The sequence below is a fragment of the Pseudopipra pipra genome, chromosome W (genome assembly GCF_036250125.1).
Source record: "Pseudopipra pipra isolate bDixPip1 chromosome W, bDixPip1.hap1, whole genome shotgun sequence".
Taxonomy (NCBI): Eukaryota; Metazoa; Chordata; class Aves; order Passeriformes; family Pipridae; genus Pseudopipra; species Pseudopipra pipra.
The window spans coordinates 9,290,853-9,312,516 of record NC_087580.1 but is presented as its reverse complement, the minus strand read 5'-3'; the positions used below and the strand labels follow the sequence as shown (position 1 = coordinate 9,312,516).

The 21,664-nt window shown below is 54.0% G+C and overlaps 2 protein-coding genes across 2 annotated transcripts in view; both read right to left on the bottom strand.

Annotated features, from left to right (window-relative positions):
- Positions 1 to 21,664, bottom strand: part of LOC135404839 (POTE ankyrin domain family member B-like) — a 199,655-nt gene that overhangs the window by 171,856 nt on the left and 6,135 nt on the right. The window contains exons 4-8 of the mRNA XM_064639571.1: positions 16,628 to 16,742; positions 16,209 to 16,382; positions 16,014 to 16,120; positions 15,219 to 15,309; positions 14,788 to 14,963 (exon numbers count right to left, since the gene is read on the bottom strand). Of these exons, the coding sequence (XP_064495641.1) occupies positions 14,788 to 14,963; positions 15,219 to 15,309; positions 16,014 to 16,120; positions 16,209 to 16,382; positions 16,628 to 16,742 (663 nt within the window). The remainder of the gene's footprint in view (positions 1 to 14,787; positions 14,964 to 15,218; positions 15,310 to 16,013; positions 16,121 to 16,208; positions 16,383 to 16,627; positions 16,743 to 21,664) is intronic.
- Positions 6,928 to 12,591, bottom strand: LOC135406275 (ankyrin repeat domain-containing protein 26-like). The gene is made up of 6 exons (XM_064640699.1): positions 12,494 to 12,591; positions 11,481 to 11,613; positions 9,998 to 10,279; positions 9,066 to 9,301; positions 8,168 to 8,392; positions 6,928 to 7,701 (listed from the first exon to the last, which is right to left on the bottom strand). Exons 1-5 carry the CDS (start codon positions 12,589 to 12,591, stop codon positions 8,191 to 8,193), a joined length of 951 nt encoding a protein of 316 aa, XP_064496769.1. The 3' UTR covers positions 6,928 to 7,701; positions 8,168 to 8,190.

Here is a 21,664-nt window from a genome sequence, read left to right as displayed (position 1 = left end):
GCAAGTCTGCTTAATTAAAAGATAGTATAAAAATATCAGGTGGTATATGTAAACAAGCTTTCCTTGTCTGTGTTTCAATTCCATGGTTTCTGGCTAAGATAATTTCTTATCTCTGCAGTGTCATCTGCCCCAACAGGAGTCACCTGCAGGTGCCTGTTTTGGGCTCACTGAACTGGGGCAGGAGGAATCCCACCCCATGGGGGCTGTGGAGGGAGCTGAGTGTCCTTCTGGCCCCAGGTCTGCAGAGCCACAATGAGACACCTCTGTTGACTCAGCTGAGTCCCTTCCCTCAGTGGGGGTGAAAGAGATCCCTCCTGGGCACTGTCTGGGTTTCCTGTCTAATGATGGGACATGAAAAGGGGAATCTTGAACTCAACTCAGTGTCTGTTTGGAGAAATGACAGTGCTGAAAGAAGTGTCTGTGCCCAGGTGAGAGAAGGATCATCATTATTTCCTTCAGCTGTGTGCCAGCAGGTCCCCTGGAGCCCCAGGGACACTTGGAGGGATCTCTGAAGGGCAGAAGTGCTGCCTGGGGCTGTTGCCGTGCTGCTGAGCTGGGCCGGGCTCCTGGCACACAGGGAGCTCCTGGCAAGCTCTGCCCAGGAGCAGCTCCTCTGCACAGCCCAGCAGGGCTGAGGGCACTGCCTGCAGCACCCAGGGCACAGGAGAGAAGGCAGAGAGATGAGAGGCAGCCTGGGCTGGGAGGTGACTGAGCTCTCACTGTGGGAGAAACCTTCACGGGATTTGAATGAATATTTCTCTGGCTGCAGGAAAGTTCAACTTCCCTTCCTGGAGGGATCTCCTAGAGCTGCCACATCCCACAGATTCTAGGATCTTTCAGCAGGACTCTCCCAGTTGCTGCAGTGCAGGGGAAGTGGCCATATGGCAGAGCAGAGCAGGAGAAGTGAGCAGGAGGTTCAAGGGATCCTGGGGTGGGAGGACAGGGCAGAGCTGCTCAGGGGAGGAACCTTCCCAGCCCTTTGCCGTGATCAGGCTCTGGCTGCAGAGCAGTGCAGGTGAGTTCCTGCAAGTGCCTCTCCCAGCTGCCAAATACCCCCAGTGGCAGGAGCTGCCAGGATGGCTCTGCTGGATTTGCTGGGGTGCAGCAGGAGAAGCTGCTGCAGAGCAGGACTTGCTGCTGCCCCATCAGAGGCCCAGGGCAAGAAGGTTCCCTGTGCCAGGGCTGGCTGTGGGGTGGGAAGGTGGGGGTGCAGCCAGGGGTGCCCAGGGCTGTGGTGCAGAGCAGGGTCCTGCCCCCAGGGCTCTGTGTGCTGGGGCAGGGACTCTGCTGCCTGCCAGGGGCAGCTCTCAGCCCGGCCAAGGAGCTGCCACGGGGCTGGGGGAGAAGGGGTGGGTGGAAGGAGTGACCCCTCAGGGCAGGGCAGGGCAGGGCAGGGCAGGGCAGGGCCCTTCAGCTGCAGGGTCAGGGCTCCTCACAGCTTCAGCTCCACCTCCTGCCATTTCCAGGGGCCCTTCTCAGGAAGCACATCCCCCCAGAACACCTCCCCCTTCCCAGCCACCGCAGGGGGTCTGGGATCTGCTCTGCAGCCCCTGCCCAGGCAGAGCTGCCCCTGGGCACTGGGCTGGGCATGGCTCTGGCAGCACTGGCAGGGAGCTGAGCTGGGCACAGGGAGGGGCTGCTGGCAGGAACAGCTTCTCACCCAGGGACAGGCAGGCAGGGAGGGGGAGCTGCTGCCACAAGGGCTGGGCAGGGGGATGTGGGCCCCTCCCTGCTGTCCCTGTGGCACAGACCCCTTCCCTGATGATATGGTTTGAAGCTGGCTCCCTGCCAAGTCTCCAAACGCTACCACAAGAGTTCCCGCCCCTCCAAACCTCAGGGAGAAGAGGGAGAAAAACAACCAAGAAAAACCCGAAACGAGAGAGAGACAGCTCAAGTGAGATATATAAATATATTTACACCTATGTTACACTTATATACAATTAAAATATATACAATTTCCCAAGGGAAAGGGAAGGGGGAAGGGAAAAGGAACAAAACCAAAATAAAATATATATATATATATATATCTCCCAATTTATGGCCCGAGATCTAGTAACTAAAAGAGTTAGCAAGGAAATATCTCACACTTTCCTTGGGACAACGGAGAGTCACTCTGGACCGATCGCCGGCAACCTCCACCTCCCAAGGTCAACAAGGCCTAACCAGGCCTCTCTCCCCAACACGGCAGACCCGACAGCCGGGAACCTGCACCTCCAGGCCGCCGGAAGGAAAGAGAGCGAAGGCCTCTCCTCCTTTCTTCTTATAGTCTGGCTTACGTAAAAATCGTAGGGAATATTGGGTAAATCTGGACCCTTCCTTGGTTACAAACTGGTCACCAAGGAAGGCCTTGCCCAAACCACCACACCTGAGCAGCTCCTCCCTGGGCTCCTTTCCCAGCCTAAGCAGAGCCTGTGCCCTCAGGCCATGGCCCCTGGGCTGTGCATTGCCCTGCAGCAGCCAGAGCCCAGGCAAGGACAAGGCCCCCATTTCCATCTCTCTCTGTGTGTCCCTCCTCCCTTGGCAGCAGCATTGTGGCATTTCCCTGCCATCCCCTATTGCCTGGGCTGTTCTTCTTCTCACCACTGGCTTTTCTCAGGCAGTGCAGGGGCTTTGGGGTGGCAGGTTCCTGTCCAGACACAAACCCTTTGGGTGCTGCTGTGGAGATGTGTCTGTGGGAGCAAAATGCCCAAGTGCCTTCCAGGCAACTTCAGGACATTCAGCTGCTTCCCCGGGTGTCCTCCAGAAGGGCACAGCTCTGCCATAGTATCTCTGTGCTGTCTGGGATCCCCATGGAGAGGACACCTCGGTGGTAGAGCCATAGAAATCCTCTGGGCAGCTGCAATGATCCCTCTGTGCAGCTATCTGGGAGAAGAAAGAGGAGATCCTAATCAGGCACCCTGAGGAAAGACAAGGAGTCTGTCAATCTGCTCTTTGAGCCCAGATTCCCCTGCTCCCAGAAAGGCCCTGTCTCTTTTTAAGGGAGCTCCTTAGTGTGATCCTCCCTCAACTCCAAGCTGCCAGCGAGGGGTGGCTGAGAACAGGAGTGATGGCCAGCGTAGTTCTTCTCTCTGCACTGAGAGACCATCCCTTTGCCTCCCAGGACCCACGAGATTTCACTTGGAGAACATCAGAAATGTCAGGGATTTCACCCATCCAAATTCACTCCTAAATGTGCCAAGTGAAACTGTAAAAAACTACAGCAAATCCCCTCAGCTCTGCTCTGCAGTTGGGCAAACTGTGAACAGCAGGGCTGGAGATGCTTTGATGTGTCACAGGCACATTTAATCTTGGATCACCCCGTGTCCCGAGTTGCCTCTCACAGCAAGGAGGATTCCTCAGGAGCCTCTCACAGAATCCCTGCTCTCAAAGCCCGCAAAACCCAGAGCTCAGGAGAGGGGGATGCAGAGAGGTCTTCCTAAAAAGAGAGACACATTTTGCCAATAGTCTGACCTGACTCAGTCCTGCCTTTTCCTCCTCAACAGAAAACCACACCCTGAGGCAGCCCCAGAGCTGGAGGCAGCACTGCAGGAGGGGTCTCAGCTGAGTGGAGCAGAGGGGCAGAACCCCCCTCCCCTGCTGCCCACGCTGTGGGATGAGCCCAGGACACGGTGGGGTTGTGGGCTGTGAGCTCCCATTGCTGGCTCCCATCCTGCTTTTCATCCCCCACTATCCCCATGGCCTTGGATGCAGGGCTGCTCTCCATCCCTTCAGCCCCGAGCCTGGCCCTTGAGATCTGGGGGCATTTGACACCCGCTGGCTCCTTTGATCCCCTTTCCCATCCCTCCCAGAGCACAGGGGAGGTCCAGGTGCTCCACGGGCTGCCCCGTGTGCCCCTTGCCCGGCCCAGCCCCCAGGAGGGACATTCCACGATGCCCCAACCCGCACTGCTCAGGATGCACATGGAGGGGGTGAAGGGGATCTCGTGTGCAGAGACCCCCAGGAGCCCCCTGAGCCTCTCTGCTCATGGCAGGGCTGCGACCAGAGAGGCACTGGGTGTGCAGGGGCTGGAGAAGGAGGGGACATGGACATGGGAATGCAGGCACAGAGATGGGAACACACCCATGGAGATGGGAACACTCACACGGAGATGGGAACACACCCATGGAGATGGGAACACACCCATGGAGATGGGAACACACCCATGGAAATGGAACACACCCATGGAGATGGGAACACACACATGGAGATGGGAACACACACATGGAGATGGGAACACACACACACAAGATCAAGCAGAGTGGCTTTGCTGAAGGGATTTATTGATCATTCAGGGGAAATGGCCCTGGGCTCTGAGGGAAATCAGGGGGTTCTTCCAGGGATGATCATCTCCTCATGCCGCTGGAGGGGGACAGGGCACGGGTGTCACCACCAGTCCTGAAAGACAGAGCCCAAAACGTCACCCCAAAAGTCCATTGCAACAGGAGAGGGGCCTTGTCCTGACCCCTATCCCTGCAGGCACTGCTCACCTCTCCCATCCAGGGATGCAGCCACATCTCACCAACAGGACCCACCACCTTCTCAACAACAGGGGGCTGGGGACAAAGGCATGGTTAGAGACACACTGGGCTGAACTGGGATGCACTGGGAGCCAAGGGAAAGAAATCGAGTCATTGGAGTGGTGCACTGGGGTATACTGAGGCAGACTGGGATGGCCGGGAGTGTCATGGCCATGTGAGGGGAGGACCCGACCCAGGCAGAACTCCTGGTACCCACCTGAGCCGTCTTCAGGATCCCAACGTCCACTAAATGCAGCTGGAGAGAGACCAGGAGCCCTGGCTGGTCACTGGGATGTCCCCGGTGCCAGCGAGGGATGGGGGGACCAAAGTGTCCCCCAGTTCCCAGACTGGATGCCCTCCAGTCCCCCCGGCCCACTCACCTCCCACAGATCATTTTGGGTTCCTGCCAAGAGTGCCTGGGCAAGGAGAGCAAAGGTTTAAGCAGGATTGGCCCCCGTGGGGCTGGGGGAGGGACACGGGTGTCCCCAGACCCCCCAGCCCATGGTTGGCCCCGGGTCTGAGGGGGAAAATCCCTTCTGCTGCCCCCGCTCCCACTGCACCCAGTTTCCCCCGGGATCCCTGTTCCTGCAGGGCCCAGGGTGGGGACGGAGACAAGGAGAGCCAGGGGAATTCAGGGCCTGCAGGGAGGGTGGGGGAAGGTTGGGGGGGACCCAAAGATGCTGAACTGGGGGGAACTGGGGAGCCCATGGGACTGGGATTGGGGTGTTGAAGGGGCCCTGTGTGGGATGCAGGGGAGGGGAAAGGAATTCAAGTGTAGGGACATGGGGACTGCAAGGGAGAGGCTTGGTGGGGACAGGAGGAGGAGGATGGAGGAGGACAAAATCTAGGGCACTGGGAGATGGTTGGGAGTGGAGAGGGAAGCAAGGAATGGCCTTGGGTGGTACGAGGGCAGTGGCCTGGGTGAAAGGCAAAGGTCTGGAAAGAAAAGCTTTGGGAATGATCAGTGGGAGGATGTTTGGGACCCTGGGTAGGACAGAGAGCAGATGCTGGGGAGGAGATGCCTGAGGGGACCAAAAAGGATGGGATGGGAGGCCCAAGGGGTGGGATTTGGGAGCACCATTAAAAGAACGAGGTGGGGGCCCTCCCAGCAATTGACAGTGGACCTCCCTTGTCAGGGATTGCTGAATGGCTTCCTGCCGTTGTATGTTTCATTTCTTATCAAAAATCACCCAAACAGTTTTCAAACAGTGCCTGCCAATGGAGCTTGAAGGCACTCGTTCCATCAAAGCCATACCTGTAATTCAGAGGCATAAATAGAGAATGTAGATTTGTCTCTTAAGGTGCTGTCTCATTTCTACTAGATGCCAATTAGTATCATGTAAAACATGATCATTAAAATTAAAAACTCTTACCCTTCTATTTCCCTTTGAAAAATAATTCTGCTGTTAAAACACTCCCTTCTGTTTGATTGTTTAAAATCCAAATGAATGTGTGTACTAGTGGACACAGACAGGGCTCCCTCACAGAGAAGCCCATGAAGTATGGGCTGGATGAGCAGACAGCAGGCTGGTTGAAATCTGCTGGCCGGGGTGGTGATCAGGAGTGCAACATCCAGCTGGAGGCCAGTGATCAGCAATTCCTGGTGAACATCTTCATTGATGATCTGGATGATGGGATACAGTGCTCAAGTTTAATGGAGTTGATGAGTTTACATTCCGACTGCAAGGAACATGTTTTCACATCTGAAGCAGGGGATGGGAAACCAGAGACTCACTGTGAACACCCAATGATTTCCAGAGCCTTTCCAGAGCATTTCATTCCAATCCGGGAATTTTTGGTTAAAAAATCACGGTGCTCCTCCATTACTCTGGAAAGTGGACCCTGGTCTGTCAGGAGTGAGGACATTGCTGAATCTGAAAGCTGGAGAAGACAACAAGAAATGTGACCCTCCAGAGGATGAAAGCCCTGGATGAAGTTGTCAAGAAGTTCAGACCCAATGCCTTTCGAGTTTTACGGTTGTGTCTTAACATTTCTTGTAGTTTTTCCCTTGTTTGTCCCCTGAAACTGTTTGATGAAAAATCCCCTTGATGTCTGTATCCTTAGACCCCGCTCCCCGATTGGCCAAAGTTTGCTGCATTGCAGTATTTCCCTTTTGGCCACCCTTTCCCTAAAATGGATAAACCCTACCCCCTTTTTCCCTTATCTAGTTACACTTTGCATGCTGGGGTCCCATCTGGGGTGCCAAGAAGAGCTGTGCTTTGGTACCAATTACCTCTGAAGCTGCTCGTATGCCTTCATAGGCTGCTAAGATTTCCTTCTCCACAGGGGTGGAATTGGCCTCAGAACCTCTGTAGCTTCGGCTCCAGAAACCCAGTGGTCGCCCTCACGTCTCACCAGGCCCCTTTTGCCAGAGGCTCCAGGAGGGACCTTTATCTCCAGCTGCAGAGTAGAGTACATTCTTTACCTCTGGTCCTGTCCTGACTGGTCCAAGAGCCACGGCATGTGCAATCTCTTGCTTGATCTGCCTGAAAGCTTGTTGTTGTTCAGGACCCCACTGGAAATTGTTCTTTTTACAGGTCACAAAGTAAAGAGGGCTCACCATCTGGCTGTACTCTGGGATGTGCATCCTCCAGAAGCCAATGGCTCCCAGAAAAGCTTGGGTTTCTTTCTTGTTTGTGGGTGGAGCCATTGCTACAATCTTGTTGATGACGTCTGTTGGTATCTGGTGGCGTCCATTTGCCATTTCAGCCCTAGGAACTGGATCTCGTGGGCAGGTCCCTTGACCTTACTCTTCTTGATGGCAAAACCGGCCTCGAGGAGAATCTGGATGATCTTCTGTCCTTACTCAAAAACTTCTGCTGTGTCCCCCCCCACAATGATGTCATGGATGTACTGGATGGATGGATGGGGGTCACAGCATCTCGGTTCCTCCGATACTGTTGCCTGTGTACAGTTGTCGTGGCCGTTGGCACTTCTTGTCCCCAAAGCTCCAGCGATTCCTTTCGTACAACAAGGGGACCAATGCAGCACCACCTCTCCAATTTTAAGTAGCATTTTCGCTGCCTTCACCACTAGGATCATTGTCGCTGAACAATGTAGGGATGGGTTAGAGCTGATCTTGGAGTCTTTGCTACCAAACCTTGAAGGCCACCATTAAGGAAACTGGCTACTAGGCCGTGGATGTCGAAATTAAGGAAAGGAAGCAATTTGTTCCATCCATCTGAACGGTCCCTTACAGGATGTCCTAGGACAGGCACAAAACCAGCAAGAATCAGGAAAAAAATTAGTAAAAAGGCCATTGTTATTATTTTTCTTTCTCCTTGTTCCTAAACAAAGCTATGTTTAGATAAACAGAATCCTTCTTGGCAGCTCTCCCGGTAGTGTCCCAAAAATTTGGGGGATGTTTACAAAACAAACCTGCTCTTGGCAGCTTTCCCAGACAACGTTCCCACAACAAAACCAAAGGAAGCAAAACAATCCCACTGCTGACACCAAAACCATCTGTAGCCGGTTGGAGTTGGCTTCCTGCCAAACCCCACAGACTACAGAAGATTACTACATGTAAATTTAGGGTAGAACTTAGGTGGGAGGTTCCTGTGCCACAGAGCTCTTTCCCACAGTTTCTCTTGGAAAAGAATGGAGTTCCACAGCTCATTGCTTCCATTTCAATCTATTTTGGCCTTTGACCACTCTGGAAAATCCGTACAAACCTGATGAGCAGAAGTCTTGGGCTTTACCACAGGTGTCTGGGTGGTGTTCTGAGACCCAGACTTCTGCTCAGTCCCAAACTGATGCCAAGATGTCCCAGGCCAGGTGAATCCAGAAGTGGACTTGCAGCCAGAAGTCCGCTGACAGCGCTGCTTGTGACTGCAGATCTGCTTCTGTGGCGCTCCAAAAAGAGCTTGGTGTTGGCCTCTGCAAGTCTCTCAGTAGCTCTGAAACATTCACAAGCACACACAGAGTCATCTCTGGCAGGAAGGCTTTTGCAAAGTTACCCTCCACAGCCTTGGCTACTACTCGACTTCTAAAAGCCAAGGGCATGAAGAGCATCCAAAACAAGCACATCCTTTGGTCTGAGTTTGTTCCCAGGGCCTGTTTCTAAGAAATCACACCAAGTGTAAGGAGCAGCCAGTGTCACCTCCAGAAGAACTCTGGGCTACCCTGGCCTTCTCAAGGAAAGCTCAACCCTCAGACCCGCTGCCAAAACAGAAGCCAAGAAAGAGCCGCCTTATTTTGGATTCACAGAATCCAGCTCTCTTCTCCGAGAGGCCTCTCCTTATTCAAACAGGAAAGGGCACAAGATTCATCTTCTCTGTCACCCACGGCATGAGGAGAGGAGAGACTGGCAAAAAGACTGCCTGCTAAAACAACCTCAACTTGAAAAGACACCAACAATGCCATAGTGGTGCTGTGGGGTTACTGCTGGAACTCTAAAGAGAAAGGAAGACAGGTCTGAGGAAGGGAAGGGTCTGAAGGAACTTTCCCCACAAAGATGCCACGTTCTGCTGTCACACCTGATGCTGGCCAGATGCAGGAAAGGGATTTCCAAGGAAAATGCAGGAGGAAAAAGGAGTCTCTTATTACCAGTCCAAAAAAGCAGGGACTTACCTTTCCAGTTTCTTGGCGAGGCTTTTTCTGGTTTTGGCTTCCACCAGATACAGCTCTTTGTACTTGTCCACTTCTGCCTGGGTGGATTCCTTTTGAAAAGGTCTTTCTGCTTGGTTGTTTTTTGTCCTTCCCAGTGCACGTTCCAGATCTCTAATTCTGTCTTCTAACTGTTTTTTCAGTGAGTCCACATGACTGGTTCTGATTTCTTCTAATGTGTCCTGGTAGGCTGCCTGTGCCTGAAGGAGACAGTGCACCTTCAACCACCACAAGAAAAAGAGAGCTCTGCCCAGCACAAAATTGCACACACCCACTTTCAAGGGCCCAGCCTTACTCAGAGAGGCGGCTCTGCCTCCTCACTCCCAGTAGCAATCAAGGCAGAACCCAGGAGCTACCAGGGCAAACAATTCTTTGCATTGGGAAAGAAGCCCAAATTAGCACTCTTCTTCAAAGCTACTGATGAAGAGACACTGGGTCTGTAGGACAGGGCATGTCCAAAAGGATTCTTCAAAGACAAGAAGAGCTTCCACCTCCACCTCCACCCCCTCCCTGCCATCCCTGGAATTTCAGTGACTCCTTTTCTGAGCACCTTCCCCTTTACAAGGACAAAGCAGCACCTGTAGGTCTGGCCATGACAGCTGCAAGTTGCCAAACCCATTCAAGGATGAGCAGCGAGAAGCAGAGCAGCGCACAGAGATCCCCCCAAGCACTGCAAAGTGGGAATCTGCCTTGGGCAGCCTTTGGATTCAGGGACCTGCCGCCACATTCCACACCCACGACAGCACTCCTGCCCAACCAGATTGCCTTCTGCCACTGCCTTCAGCAAAGACAGAAGCTAACCCACAGAATACAGGAGCAAAAGAAAAAGACCAAACACCATGGCCACAAGAGAAGTTTAGGTAGTGCCTGTGGACACTGGGGAGAAATTCACTTACTTGCAAAAACTCATTGACTTCTTGGAGTTTTTGTCTTATTTCCTGGTCTGCTTGTTCTTCCACCTCTCTTTTACACTGTTCGAGTTGGCTGCGATCCACCATGTTGGTCTCCAAATGATGGTGGAGTTTTGCCAGCTCTTCTTGCAGCTGGCATTTGTCCATGGCCAGGTTCTCGCACTCCCCACGCAGGGCAGACAGCTCTTCTTGCAAAGCCTGGTTTTTGGCCTCCAGCTGCGTGCACTGTTCACGTTCCCTGTCCAACTGCTGGGAAAGTTCAGCAACCTGCAGACAGAAAGAACAAAAAAGGAACTCAGCGTGGTTTAAAGGCAGTGAATTCTGGGAAAGCCCCAAGAGGGGGTGCCCAAGAGACTTTATTCATCATCTGTTGGCTCAGGACTAGACACAAAGTGCAACCAGGCTTTTCTTTTCCAGCAGGAACAGCTTTCCCATCGTTTGTCATAGGATTCCTCAGCTTCCCATCCTTTTGGAGTTCCTTATGCAAAAATGCTCCAAGGTTCTGGACTCCAAAGGAATGACTGCAAAGGCAGGAAGCCATTCTACAGGGATGCCTTCAAACCCAAGCGTGACTCTGACAGACGCCACTTCAGCAACGGATCCGAGTGACGAGCGGAGAAGGGATAAGAGGTTCTGTGCCACTGCTGCACAGGCAGAGCAGCCTCAAAAGCACTGCTGGGAACTCCTTCTGGCTCCCCGCCACAGGATGGGCTGAAACAGCTCCCCGTGAGCAAGAAGGGACAGATTTTCCCCTGGGAGGCCCCTGTCCTCCTTGGGCCCTGGGCAGCAACAACACTGTGGAGAAAAGCCAAACCTCAAGTGCCTCCTGCTCAGCTCGTGCCTGAGACAGGGCTCAGGGGCTGATGGTGCCCTGCCAGTGACAGCGCTGTTCCTCCCCTCTCTGCCAGGGCAGCAATTCATCTGGCACACCCAGAGGACGCTGTCACAGCCTCCCTCCAGCTGCAGCCAGGCCTGAGCTGGGCCCCACTGCTCTCAGCCCAGGGACGTGATGTCCTGCCAGGACGGCAGACCTGCCCATCCCTCAGGCCCAGCCGGGGGATCTGCACTCTTGGCTGACCCCGCTCACTCTCAGGGGACCTGTTCTGCTCTTCTTGCTCAGGGCCTGTGGGACGGCTCCCTGGCCCGGGAGCTCACGCACCCTGCCAGGCTGGCTGCCACTCCTGGCTTGCCCCTCCTCTGCAGGACAGCCTGGCCTCCATCAGCCCTTACACCTACTGCTTTGCCCTTAACATTTGCATCTTTCCCCAGAAGGAGAACTACCTCTGGATTAGTTCGAGTCATCTCCCACTGGAACAGCAGGAGGAGCATTAAGAAAAGCCCATCACATCCAAAATGCAGCCAAGGGAAAAAAAATCATCCACATGACAGGAAACAGAGGGAAAGCATCTCCCAGCTTTCAAAAGAAGGAACACCACAACCAAAAAGCCTCACCCAGAGCGCAGCTCACCTCTCTTTGGAATCTATCAACTTCCTTGACCTTTTCAGAATATCTCTTCTTCATTTCTTCCAGCTGGGACTGACTGTCTTTCTCTTCATTAACCCAGAGTTTCCTCCTCTCTATCCTCAGAAGCTTTTCCAGTCTGCACAGCAAATTAGTTAAGAAAACCATGAAACACAGGAAGAACCAGCCTTTCCCCCACAGTCTCACAGAAACAGCACAGACAGCATCCAAGCCTAGAATGGCTTGGCTTGGCAGGGACCTTAAAGATCATCCAGTTCCAAGCCTCCTGCTCTGGGCAGGGACACCTTCCACCAGACCAGCTTGTTCACAACTCCATCCAACCTGGCCTTGAACACTTCCAGCCATGGGGCATCCACAGCTTCTCTGGGCAACCTGTTGCAGTTCCTCACCACCCTCACAGCAACCAATTTCTTCCTAGGATCAAATCTAAACCTACTCTTTCCATATGAAGCCATTCCCCCTTGTCCTCTCACTACCTGCTCTTTTAAATGCACTCTCTTCATCCTCCTTGTAGGCTCCCTTCACACCCCAAAAGGCCACAATTAGGTCACCCCAAAGCCTTCTCTTTTCCAGGCTGAAGTGTTGCAATTGTCCCAGCCTTTCCTCCTAGCAGAGGTGCTCCATCTTTCCAAGCACCTTGGTGGCCTCCTCTGGACTCAGTCCAACAGCTGGAGGTCCTTGCTGTGCTGAGGAGCCCAGAGCTGGATGCAGCCCTCCAGCTGGGCTCTCCCAGGGGCAGAGCAGAGAGGCAGAATGCCCTCCCTCCACCCGCTGGCCACGCTGCCTTGGACGCAGCCCAGGACACAATTGGCTTTCTGGGCTGCGAGCACACATCGCCGGCTCATGTCCGGCCTCTCCTCCAGCCCAAGTGCTTCTCGGCAGGGCTGCTCTGCCCCTCTTCATCCCCCAGCCTGCACTGATACAGGGGCTGCCCTGAGCCACCACCAGCAGCTTGCACTGGCTCTTGTTAAACCTTCAGCAGATTGCCATGGGCCCACTTCTCCAGCTTGTCCTGGGCCCTCTGGATGGCATCAGCTGTGTCAAACACACCCCTCAGCTTGGTGTCAGCTGCAAATTTGCTGAGGGCGCATTCCATCCCTTCCTCTGGATCATTAGTGAAGACATTAAAGAACACTGGGCCCAATCCAGACCCCTGAGGGACACCACTCGGCACTGATGGCCCTCAGCACTCTGAGCCATTGATCACCACCTCTGCATGGGACTGTTCACCCAATTTCTTATCCATCTAACAGTCCACGCATCCAATCCGTCTCTCTCCACTTTGGAGAGAAGGATGTTGTGGGGGACTGTGTCAAAGGCTTCCCAGAATGACAGGGAAATGACATGGGTAGCCCTTGTCCACTGAGGCAGTCACTCCATCTTAGAAGGCCACCAGGTCAGTCAAGCAGGACTTGCCCTTGGGGAAGCTGTGCTGCTGCTTCCAATCACCTCCCTGTCATCCACGTGCCTTGACAGAGCTTCTAGAAGGATCTTTTCCATGAGCTCCCCAGGCATAGAGGGCAGACTGACAGGTTGGCAGTTCCCAGGGCCCTCCTTTCTACCCCTTTCAAAGATGGGCACAGTGGGTTTCCCTTTGTCCCCTCGCCTGGGACTTCCCCTCACTGCCATGACTTTTCAAACATCAAGGAGAGTGTCTTGGCAACTCCATCAGACCCTGTTGGCCAATGGAGGGCAATAATGCTGGCCAGATGGAGAAGATGGATTTCCAAGGAAAATGCAGGAAGAAAAAGGACTCTCTTATTACCACTCCAAACAAGCAAGGACTTACCTTTCCAGTTTCTTGGCAAGGCATCTTCTGGTTTTCAGTTCCTCCACATACAGCTCTTTGTACCTTTCCATCTCTCCCTGAGTTGCTTCTTTACGAGAAGCACTCTCTTGTTGGGTGTTTTTGATCCTCTCCAATTCACTTTCCAGATTTCTAATCCTTTCTTCCAACTGGATTCTCATGGAATCACAATGACTGTCTCCGGTTTGTCCTGGTGGGGCCTGGTGGGCTGCCTGTGCCTGAAGGAGACAGTGCACCTTCAACCACCACAAGAAAAAGAGAGCTCTGCCCAGCACAAAATTGCACACACCCACTTTCAAGGGCCCAGCCTTACTCAGAGAGGCGGCTCTGCCTCCTCACTCCCAGCAGCAACCAAGGCAGAACCCAGGAGCTACCAGGGCAAACAATTCTTTGCATTGGGAAAGAAGCCCAAATGAGCACTCTGCTTCAAGGCTCCTAATGAAGAGCCTGTGGACACTGGGGAGAAATTCACTTACTTGCAAAACGAGGCTGACGTCTTGTAGCTTTGGACTTCTTTCCTGGTCAGCTCCTTCTTCCACCTTTCTTGTACATTGTTCTCTTTGGCTGCCATCCAGCACCAAAGTCTCCAAAGAATGGTGGAGTTTTGTCACCTCTTCTTGCAGCTGACATTTGCTCTTCTCCAGTTGTTCACACTTCCCAAGCTGAGTGGACAGCTCTTCTTGCAAAGCCTGGTTTGGGGCCTCGAGCTGCATGCCTGTTCCAGGCTCCATGTCCAACTGCTGGGAAAGTTCACCACCCTGGACACAGAAAAAAAAAGAAAAGAAAACTCATCATGGTCTAAAGGCATGAATTCTGGGAAAACCTCTCAAGGGGGTGGCCATGGCAACTGGATTTATCATCTACTGGAAATGAGCCTGGAAAACACATGAAAGATTTCCTGACAGAAAGAAGAAACTTTACACCTACTTAAGAATTTGGGAGACACTTCTGGCAGCAATACTTCTGGGTCCCTTGGAGCTCATGATGAAACTCCTAATTTAGAATCTAAGAATTCCTCCAGTGTCCAGCACACCAAATACCCTCAGGGCTTTTGTAGCAGCTGGGGAAAGGACCAGGCTGCTTTCTGAGCAGCCTCTGCTGAGGAGAAGGCAGAAACTGAGCTCCCCAGGCTCTGCAGGAAAACTTCATCTGACAATTGCCCCACAGAAATAGGCAACTAGGCTCAAGAGTCACAGAAAGGGAAATTTAGCACCAGCTTACTGAGGCAGAGGCTTGCAGGGCTCTCGAAAGGGCTCCAACGCTGTCGCTTGGCTGCTGGACAGTGGCTTCCAATCTGCTGTTCTCACTTGCAAAGCTTAAGAAGAAATACAGCTCTTATTACCAGAAAATCCAATGCCAGACAAACTGTGCTAAGGAACAGAAGCCACAGCAGAAGTGTCCTTCAAAATCCCACTGACTCTCCCCCTGTTTCCACCCAATCCCCCAAAGCCACAGACCCCTCACTTCACTGGGTTACTCTCTTACTCTTGCGTGTCTTCTTCCAGTTGGTTTACAGTCGGATTGGTCTCACAAGATGCCAACAGGAGGTCCTGCAGTTTCTGGGAAGAAGTTACTGCCTCTCTTTCCTTGTCATCCATGGCAGTCTTCAAGTCAGGAACACAATGCTCAGACTGAAGATGCTTTTCTTCCTCCTCCTGCAGCTGTAAAATCACGGGAAGAATGCACAGTGGTCAGGGGAGCTTTTCCAGAGAGGAGCCAGCTGCTGCTGAAGAACTCAGGTGCTGCATGTCTGTGTGCATCCCCTCTGCCCAAAGAACTGCAATCCATTCAAGTCCCTTCAAAGCTTCACTTCTACTCCCCAAGGAACACAATGAACACTGTTTTGTCCGTTTTCAGGATGGATAGGAAGGAAAAGGCACCCCCAGTTTCTCCCTGTGGGGACAGGCTTTCCATACCTCCGCGTCAGCCCTGTCCAGCTCCTCCTGCAAGCGCAGATTATCTTCCTCCAGGTGAGCCTCATGGCTTCCAGGAACCACAAGAGCACTCCTAAAGCATGCAAAATTTCATTGGAAACATGTCTGATCCTGCATCGGTTTTCCCCTGCTTGCTCCCAAAACAGCTCTTCCCCCCTTTCCTACAAGCTCCATGAAAGCAAAGCCAAGTCCATGGAAGCATTGGAGAATTTCTCTTCCAAGGGGCCTCCCTAAAGCAGCCTCAGCTACCAGCTCAGGCCATGCTGTTCAGGGCTCCTTGCACTGCTCTTCAAAGTGCCCCCAGATGCGGCTGCACAAACTCCCAGGGCAAGCCCTTCGACCCCCTGACCATCTCCATGGCAGGAAGTTTTCTCCTGTGCGCTTGGAGCCCCTCATGTCCCCTGGGACAGTGTTGCTTCTCTTTCCCCCAACGCTTCCCTTCAGAGCACTGAACGCCCCAACTCTGCCGTGCCTCAAACCCCCCTGGCCTGCAGAGCAGCCCCGCTGCTGAGCTACTGGCAAGTTTCCCCGGGGCTCTGGCTCTGTGTGGGGGGAGGGCACCACAGACAAGGCTTTCTTACAGACCTCAGCGGGCAAAGGACGAGAGCCCCTGAGGTACGAGAGCAGCCAAGGGCAGACCTGCATTTACCAGTCCCACGGGGAACTGCTTCCACGGGGCTGCTCCTTCTTTTTCCCAGCTCATTGCCACGCCCCTCGTCTGGGTCACACTTGCAGACTACCGAGAACACCCGGGGGCTGTTTTGACAAAGCCCTCACCTTTCCCCCTGGGCTTGAGCAGGCCTGTCAGCTGCTTTGTTCACAAGGCACTCCAGAATCTCCTCATGCTGTTGCAAGGCTGCAAGTTTGAAGGGGGTAAATCCCCACTAAAAGGAGAAAGAATCCCCATTAGAAAGACACAGACAAGCTCTGCAGCTGTTGGAAAGAGCAGCTTTAGCCACGTGCCAAGGTTACCTGGTTCTGAGCATCACTCTTGGCATGATGCTCCAGTAACAGCCCTGCTACAGCTGTGTTTTTAGAGAGGACAGCCAGGTGAAGGGCAGTGTTGCCGTCAGCATCTGCCAGATTGGGGTCAGCACCGTGTTCCAGCAGAACAGCAACACATTCTTCCTGCTCCTGCTGCACTGCCTGGCAACAACACACCAAAAGGGAAAGGCTTCCAACTTTTCCATCCCCCTCTGTCACAACTCCCTCAGCTCCTGAGTGCTGCCATAGAAGACCATCTGCAAAGATTAGCTAACAGAGGCTGTGCCGTGCCCATTGCAATAGGTGTGTTTCTATGGCCCTGCCCTGCAAGGAATCCTGCCAGACACCTCCCCTTTAACACCCCAGCACTAAGCCCCACCTCCAAGCTCAGAAGGCATTCCACACACCTTCATCAGGGCAGTTCTCTTGAAGTTATCAGCGAGGTTGGGCTGGCTGTTCTTTCTTAGCAGATATCTGACGACATCTGCATGGCCATTGGCCGAAGCCAGATGTAGAGGTGTCCTAAAAATTAAACGGACGCTCTTAACCCAGACAGACAAAGGACGAGCCCAAGCTGTGTCTCTACCCAGCACCCTGGGGACCCTGCCTGGACTCTGCTCCTCCTGCTGCTGCTGCTGCTGCTGCTGCTGCTGCTGCTGCTGCAACCCTGCCCTGATCAGCCAGAGGGCAGAAGAGAACAGGTGAGGGCTGAGCAGCTGCAGAACAGCCCTGCAGAGAGACCACAGCCAAGGGGCAGGTGGGCAACACGCGTTTGCAACAGCGCTGGAGCCCGGCCGGCAGCTCCGAGCAGTGAAAAGCTCAAGAGTTCCCTCTCCCAGCTGACAGGGCAAATGTCACTTTTCAAGCCTTGTTGCTAAGAGAGGGCTGCCGAGGACTACTGCAGCTTGGCTCAGGAGCAGCCAAGGTGTGCCATCAGCGTGGCCCAGAACTCACCGCATCTCCTGGTCTGGCCTGTCGATGCCGACTACCTTGACGTACCAGCGCCAGCGCCTCAGCCAGCCCAGGTCACCGCGGGCGGCCGCCCGGTGCAGCCTGCCCAGCCCCTGCTCCCGGAGCTGGGAGGCGCTGCTGGAGCTGGTGGCAGCCCAGGGCTGCCCACTGGGGCTGCTGGAGGGCGACTGCCGTCGCTTCTTGCTCAGAAGCCACGGCATGGCCCTGCTTGGAGCTCCCAGCAGCAGGAAGGGCAAGAAGGCCCCGGCGGGCTGCCGGGAGCCAAGTGGGGATGAGGAATGGGACGGGGCGAGGTTTAGGGGGAGGGTGACAAAGGGGACAAGAATAAGGACGGGCACAGGGTATGAAGCACAAGGCAGACGAGGTCGCCCTGCGCAGTGGTCGTGGCCTGCAGCTGCCAAGACGGCGATGCAGGCGCGCAATGCTCCCCGAGCGGGATGTGCTGCTGCTCCCCGAGAGGCTACAGCAGCTCTGGGCGCCGGCTGCGGGCACCAACAAAGCCGTGCCCGACTGGCGCCTGTGGCGTCACAATGGCTGGTGGAAGGCTCAGCACGTCAGCGTGGGGTGTGACAGAGGCCACGGGGCAGGGTGGGGCCGGGCGGGACAGGGCAGGGCGGGGCAGGTGTGAGGGCGGCCCTGCTGGGCCTTGTGGGAAGGAGGCGGCCTGGGCCTTGTGAGGGCGGCCGGCGGGAGTGGGCACTGCCCCGCCTCAGGGCGCCCCGGGGCAGGGCCCGGGACGCTCCCACCGGGCCGGAGGCTGCGGTAGGTGCTGGAGCAGCTCCCGCATCACCCGCTCTGGCTTTTTGCTTCAGCCTGGAGCCGGGCTGCCTCTGGACACACTGCCATCAAATGAGGCTCAGGACGAAGTGGGGCCACCACAGCTCTCAAGAAATGCCCACCCAGCACTCCAAGCCTGCCATGCCAGAGTTCCAGGACAATTCCCCAACTCCTTTGTCTTGTCCCTCTTGAAGAGCAGACACCTCACCCCCCTTCCCCTCCCAATTGCTCTCTCCTGCTGCTTTGCCAGATGCCAACAGTGAATTTCTGCTCTGCTGCTCCACCAGCCAACGGGCAGCACACAGCAGGGCAGGAAGAAACTTTCAAACACATCTTGTCCCACTTGGTCCCAATGACAACACCAAGTGAAGGACCAGAGGTTCTGCACCAGCTTTCTCAGGGGAGGGACACTACAATGGACCACAAACAGGCTGAAGAAATTTCCCTTTTTCTTTACGGGCTACAAACCAGTCTGCTTCCCACAGGATCAGGGATTTGCCTGTGTTTTAGGGCTACCAGAATCTCACCCACTATCTTCTGCCCAGAACACAAAGAGGAGGGCTCGAAAGCACTGGAAGAGTCTGGCAACTGAGTAGCAGCAATAGCTCACCTGGAGGTCATGATCTTAACACCACTGTGCTTCAAGCCTTCCCGGAGGAAGGGCACACATTTGCCTGGCCTCTGGGACAGGCTGAAGATGCAGCTGTGAGCAGAGCTGAAGGGAGCAGAGGACAGCTCTGGCTCGGCCTTCAGGCCTGGCTTCTCTTTCAGCCTTGAAGATGTCTGTCGGACTCATTTGCACTCAGACCAAGGGTAGAGAGAGAAGTCTTAACTCCCGGCCCGGGAAGAAAGCCTTAAGAAGCCTTCAAAAATATGACTCTTCATCCCTCCCACCTAGGCCCAAAGAGCTCCAATTCTGTCACCAAATGCAGCAGTTCTCCTCAAATGTCGTGACAGTTCTGGCAGCCGTGCCCTTTCTGCCAAAGTTGGACAGGTCCCCACCTGTCCCAGAGGCAAGGAGAAGGAAGAGGGGACAGCCTTGGGATGGGGGAATGGGAGAAGCAAAGCCGGCAGGGGGAACAGAAGAAAACGAAGACACATCCTGGAGTCTTGATGGCGACTGCCGTTGGTTCTTGCGGAGGAGCCCCTCTATGCTGTGTGTGCTTTGGCACAGGCTGCACTGTGGGTATGGCCCTGCTCTGCTGGTGGCCACTGCTCACCCTCTGCACATAATCACAGAAAGACTAAGGTGCTCTAGTCCAAGGCCTGTTTTGGAACAGGGTTTCCTAGAGTCAGTTGTCCCGATCCCTGAAGGCTGGGAAAGCCAGGAAAGACGTAGGCAAAGAAGACATTCAGTATTTCTGCTTTTTTCCTGTCCTGTGGAACAAGCTCCCCCATCTTGTTGAGAGATGGGCCCACATTTTCCCTGCTTTTGCTTTTGTCACCTACAGACTTAAAGAAGTCCTTCCTGTTGTCTCTGACATCACTGGCCTGATTCAGTTCCATTTGGGCTTTGGCTTTTCCAACTTCATCCCTGCATGCCCAGATAACATTTCTGTTTTCTTTCTTTGCGTCCACTCTCTGTAAGCTTCCTTTTTTGTTTGAACAAGAAGCTCCTTGTCAAGCCATCCATACAGGCCTCCTGGAATTTTTGCCTGACTTCCTGCTTTTTGGGATGAAACTCTCTTGAGCTTGATGGAAGTGATCCTTGAATATTAACCAGCTCTTTTGTGTCATGGTGCTTTGCCAGGTGTTGCAAAGGCTGTTAAACCCAACAAGTATGGAAAGGGGGTTTTGATGTGAAGAAAATTAGTAGGATCAAACCCAGGATGAATGGGCTCTGACTGTAGCACTGCACCAGATTCAATGAAATTTACCAGTAACACAGTTCCTGGGGGCACAGCTGCTGGGATGTGGAGCACAAGTCCTCACTGCTATGTTAACTTATGAACCTTTGCAGTCATTCAGCCAACAAGGACAGCTCTGTTTGTGTTCACAGAGATCCAATGACAGTAAGAATCACTGCCCAGCCTAGTGTTCAAAGGAGATGACAGTGTAGAGATGGGGGAAATAAACTGGGGGATTTGTTCCCCAGTGTCACGGGTGTCCTGGGTTATAAATCTGAAAGAGGAATTTTCTCTTCCCCTGCTTTCCCTGTAAGAGAAACAGAGTTCGGAGGGGGAAGGGAGGTCATTAGCGTCACAAAAGATGTGGCTACCTTAGGTTAATTGCCGATTAACTACGGGCAGGGGCTGTTTTTTTTCCGGAAAGGTGAGGGGCAGAGTGCTTTGGCTGGCTCCCTGGGTGCACACTGGTATCTTCGGGGAGGGAGACCGGAGTCCAGTCTTCTTTTTGGCTGTTCATCTGGGTGAGCTGGACTTTTCATTCCTGCTGGCTTCGACCTGCTTGACTGTCCCGCTCCCCGGAGCTGCTGTGCCTCAGCAGAGAGTTTGCTTGCCCACGGGAGAGGAGGGGAAGTTTTTCTGAGACTCCACCACCTGGGACTGCGGTGAGTCCTCGCCACTTGAGACAGCGGTGAGCTCCCGTGGGAGTGTACTGCCTGCCTTCCTTTTCGTCCCCACGGAGGCGAGGACCCCCCATCCCCTTCTCAGCTTCCCCACGCGGTCCGGGACCTCTCTCCCCAGCCCCCTCTTCCCGCGGGGTGACTGCCGGAGCCACAGCTCCCCCTGCCGGCCATGACCAGGTACTGCAGACCCTGCACCTTCCAGTGATCCAACAGTGCCCCCTGCAGGCCACAAGTAGGACTGTGCTAAAGGTCAGAGGAGGGGAGTTTCAGAGAAGTTTTCATTTAGACTTGTTGTTGCTGTTGTTGTTGTTGTTGTTCCTTGTTACTGTTTTTTTTTGCCAACATACATATATCTTTTAATAAAGGGTTATTTCTTCTGTTTTTCCACATTTTCCTCGAGTAAAGCCCCTTAATTTAACATTACAATTGCAGAGAGGGAGGAGTTTGGTCTACCTCATAACTCATCCTCTTTAGCAAACAGTCCAGTCTCATCAGACCGTGACAATGTGTTTACTTGTTCTAAAAAACTGAACAGGAATTTTCTTTTCCCTGCTGCCTGTGGGGGAGGGATGTTGAATGGGGAGGACAGTTTTCTGCCTTGGGTGATTACCTACCCAAAGGAGCTGGCTGGCAGAACTACATTCCAGCCTGACAGCTCTCTCTGGGGCTGGGGGGGGGGTGTGAGGAGTTTTTTTTTCCCCTCCTTTCCTGGGAAAGTGGCACTTCACTTTTTGCCTTAACGGAGGCAAAGGGGGGGGGGTGTTGGAAAAAGCTCTGAGGCGGTTTTGCTCTCGACCTGGTCATCTGGCTGCTCTCCGGCCTCGGCTTGCCTGCACGCTGCTCTGTCTCCAGCCCCAATCTGCTCAGATTCCATCAGGGAGTTTTGTGCTCATCGATGAAAAAAGGGGAGTCCTGACCACAGCCAGCCGCACACAGGGTGAGTTTAGTGGGAAAGAAACTGCCCTTCTTTCCCCTTTTCCCCTTCCCCTCCTCGTTGGGGGAAAATCTCCATTTTCGGCTTTTGCTGCGATCTGGGGCCCAACAGCGCCCCCTGCTGGCCAACACCGAGCACTGCAGGCCCCGCCCCTCCAGGGATCCAACAGCGCCCCCTGCTGGCCAACGCCGAGCACTGCAGGCCCCGCCCCTCCAGGGATCCAACGGCTCCTGC

Excerpts from the sequence above, each read along its gene's own strand:
- LOC135406275 (XM_064640699.1), bottom strand. The coding sequence starts at position 12,591 with ATGGAATGCGCCCTCAGCAAATTTGCAGCTGACACCAAGCTGAGGGGT. Across the intron at positions 11,614-12,493 it reads GCCCAGGACAAGCTGGAGAA|ACTGGAAAAGCTTCTGAGGA; the intron begins GTGGGCCCATGG and ends TTTGCTGTGCAG. Across the intron at positions 10,280-11,480 it reads TTGATAGATTCCAAAGAGAG|GTTGCTGAACTTTCCCAGCA; the intron begins GTGAGCTGCGCT and ends TTCTGTCTGCAG.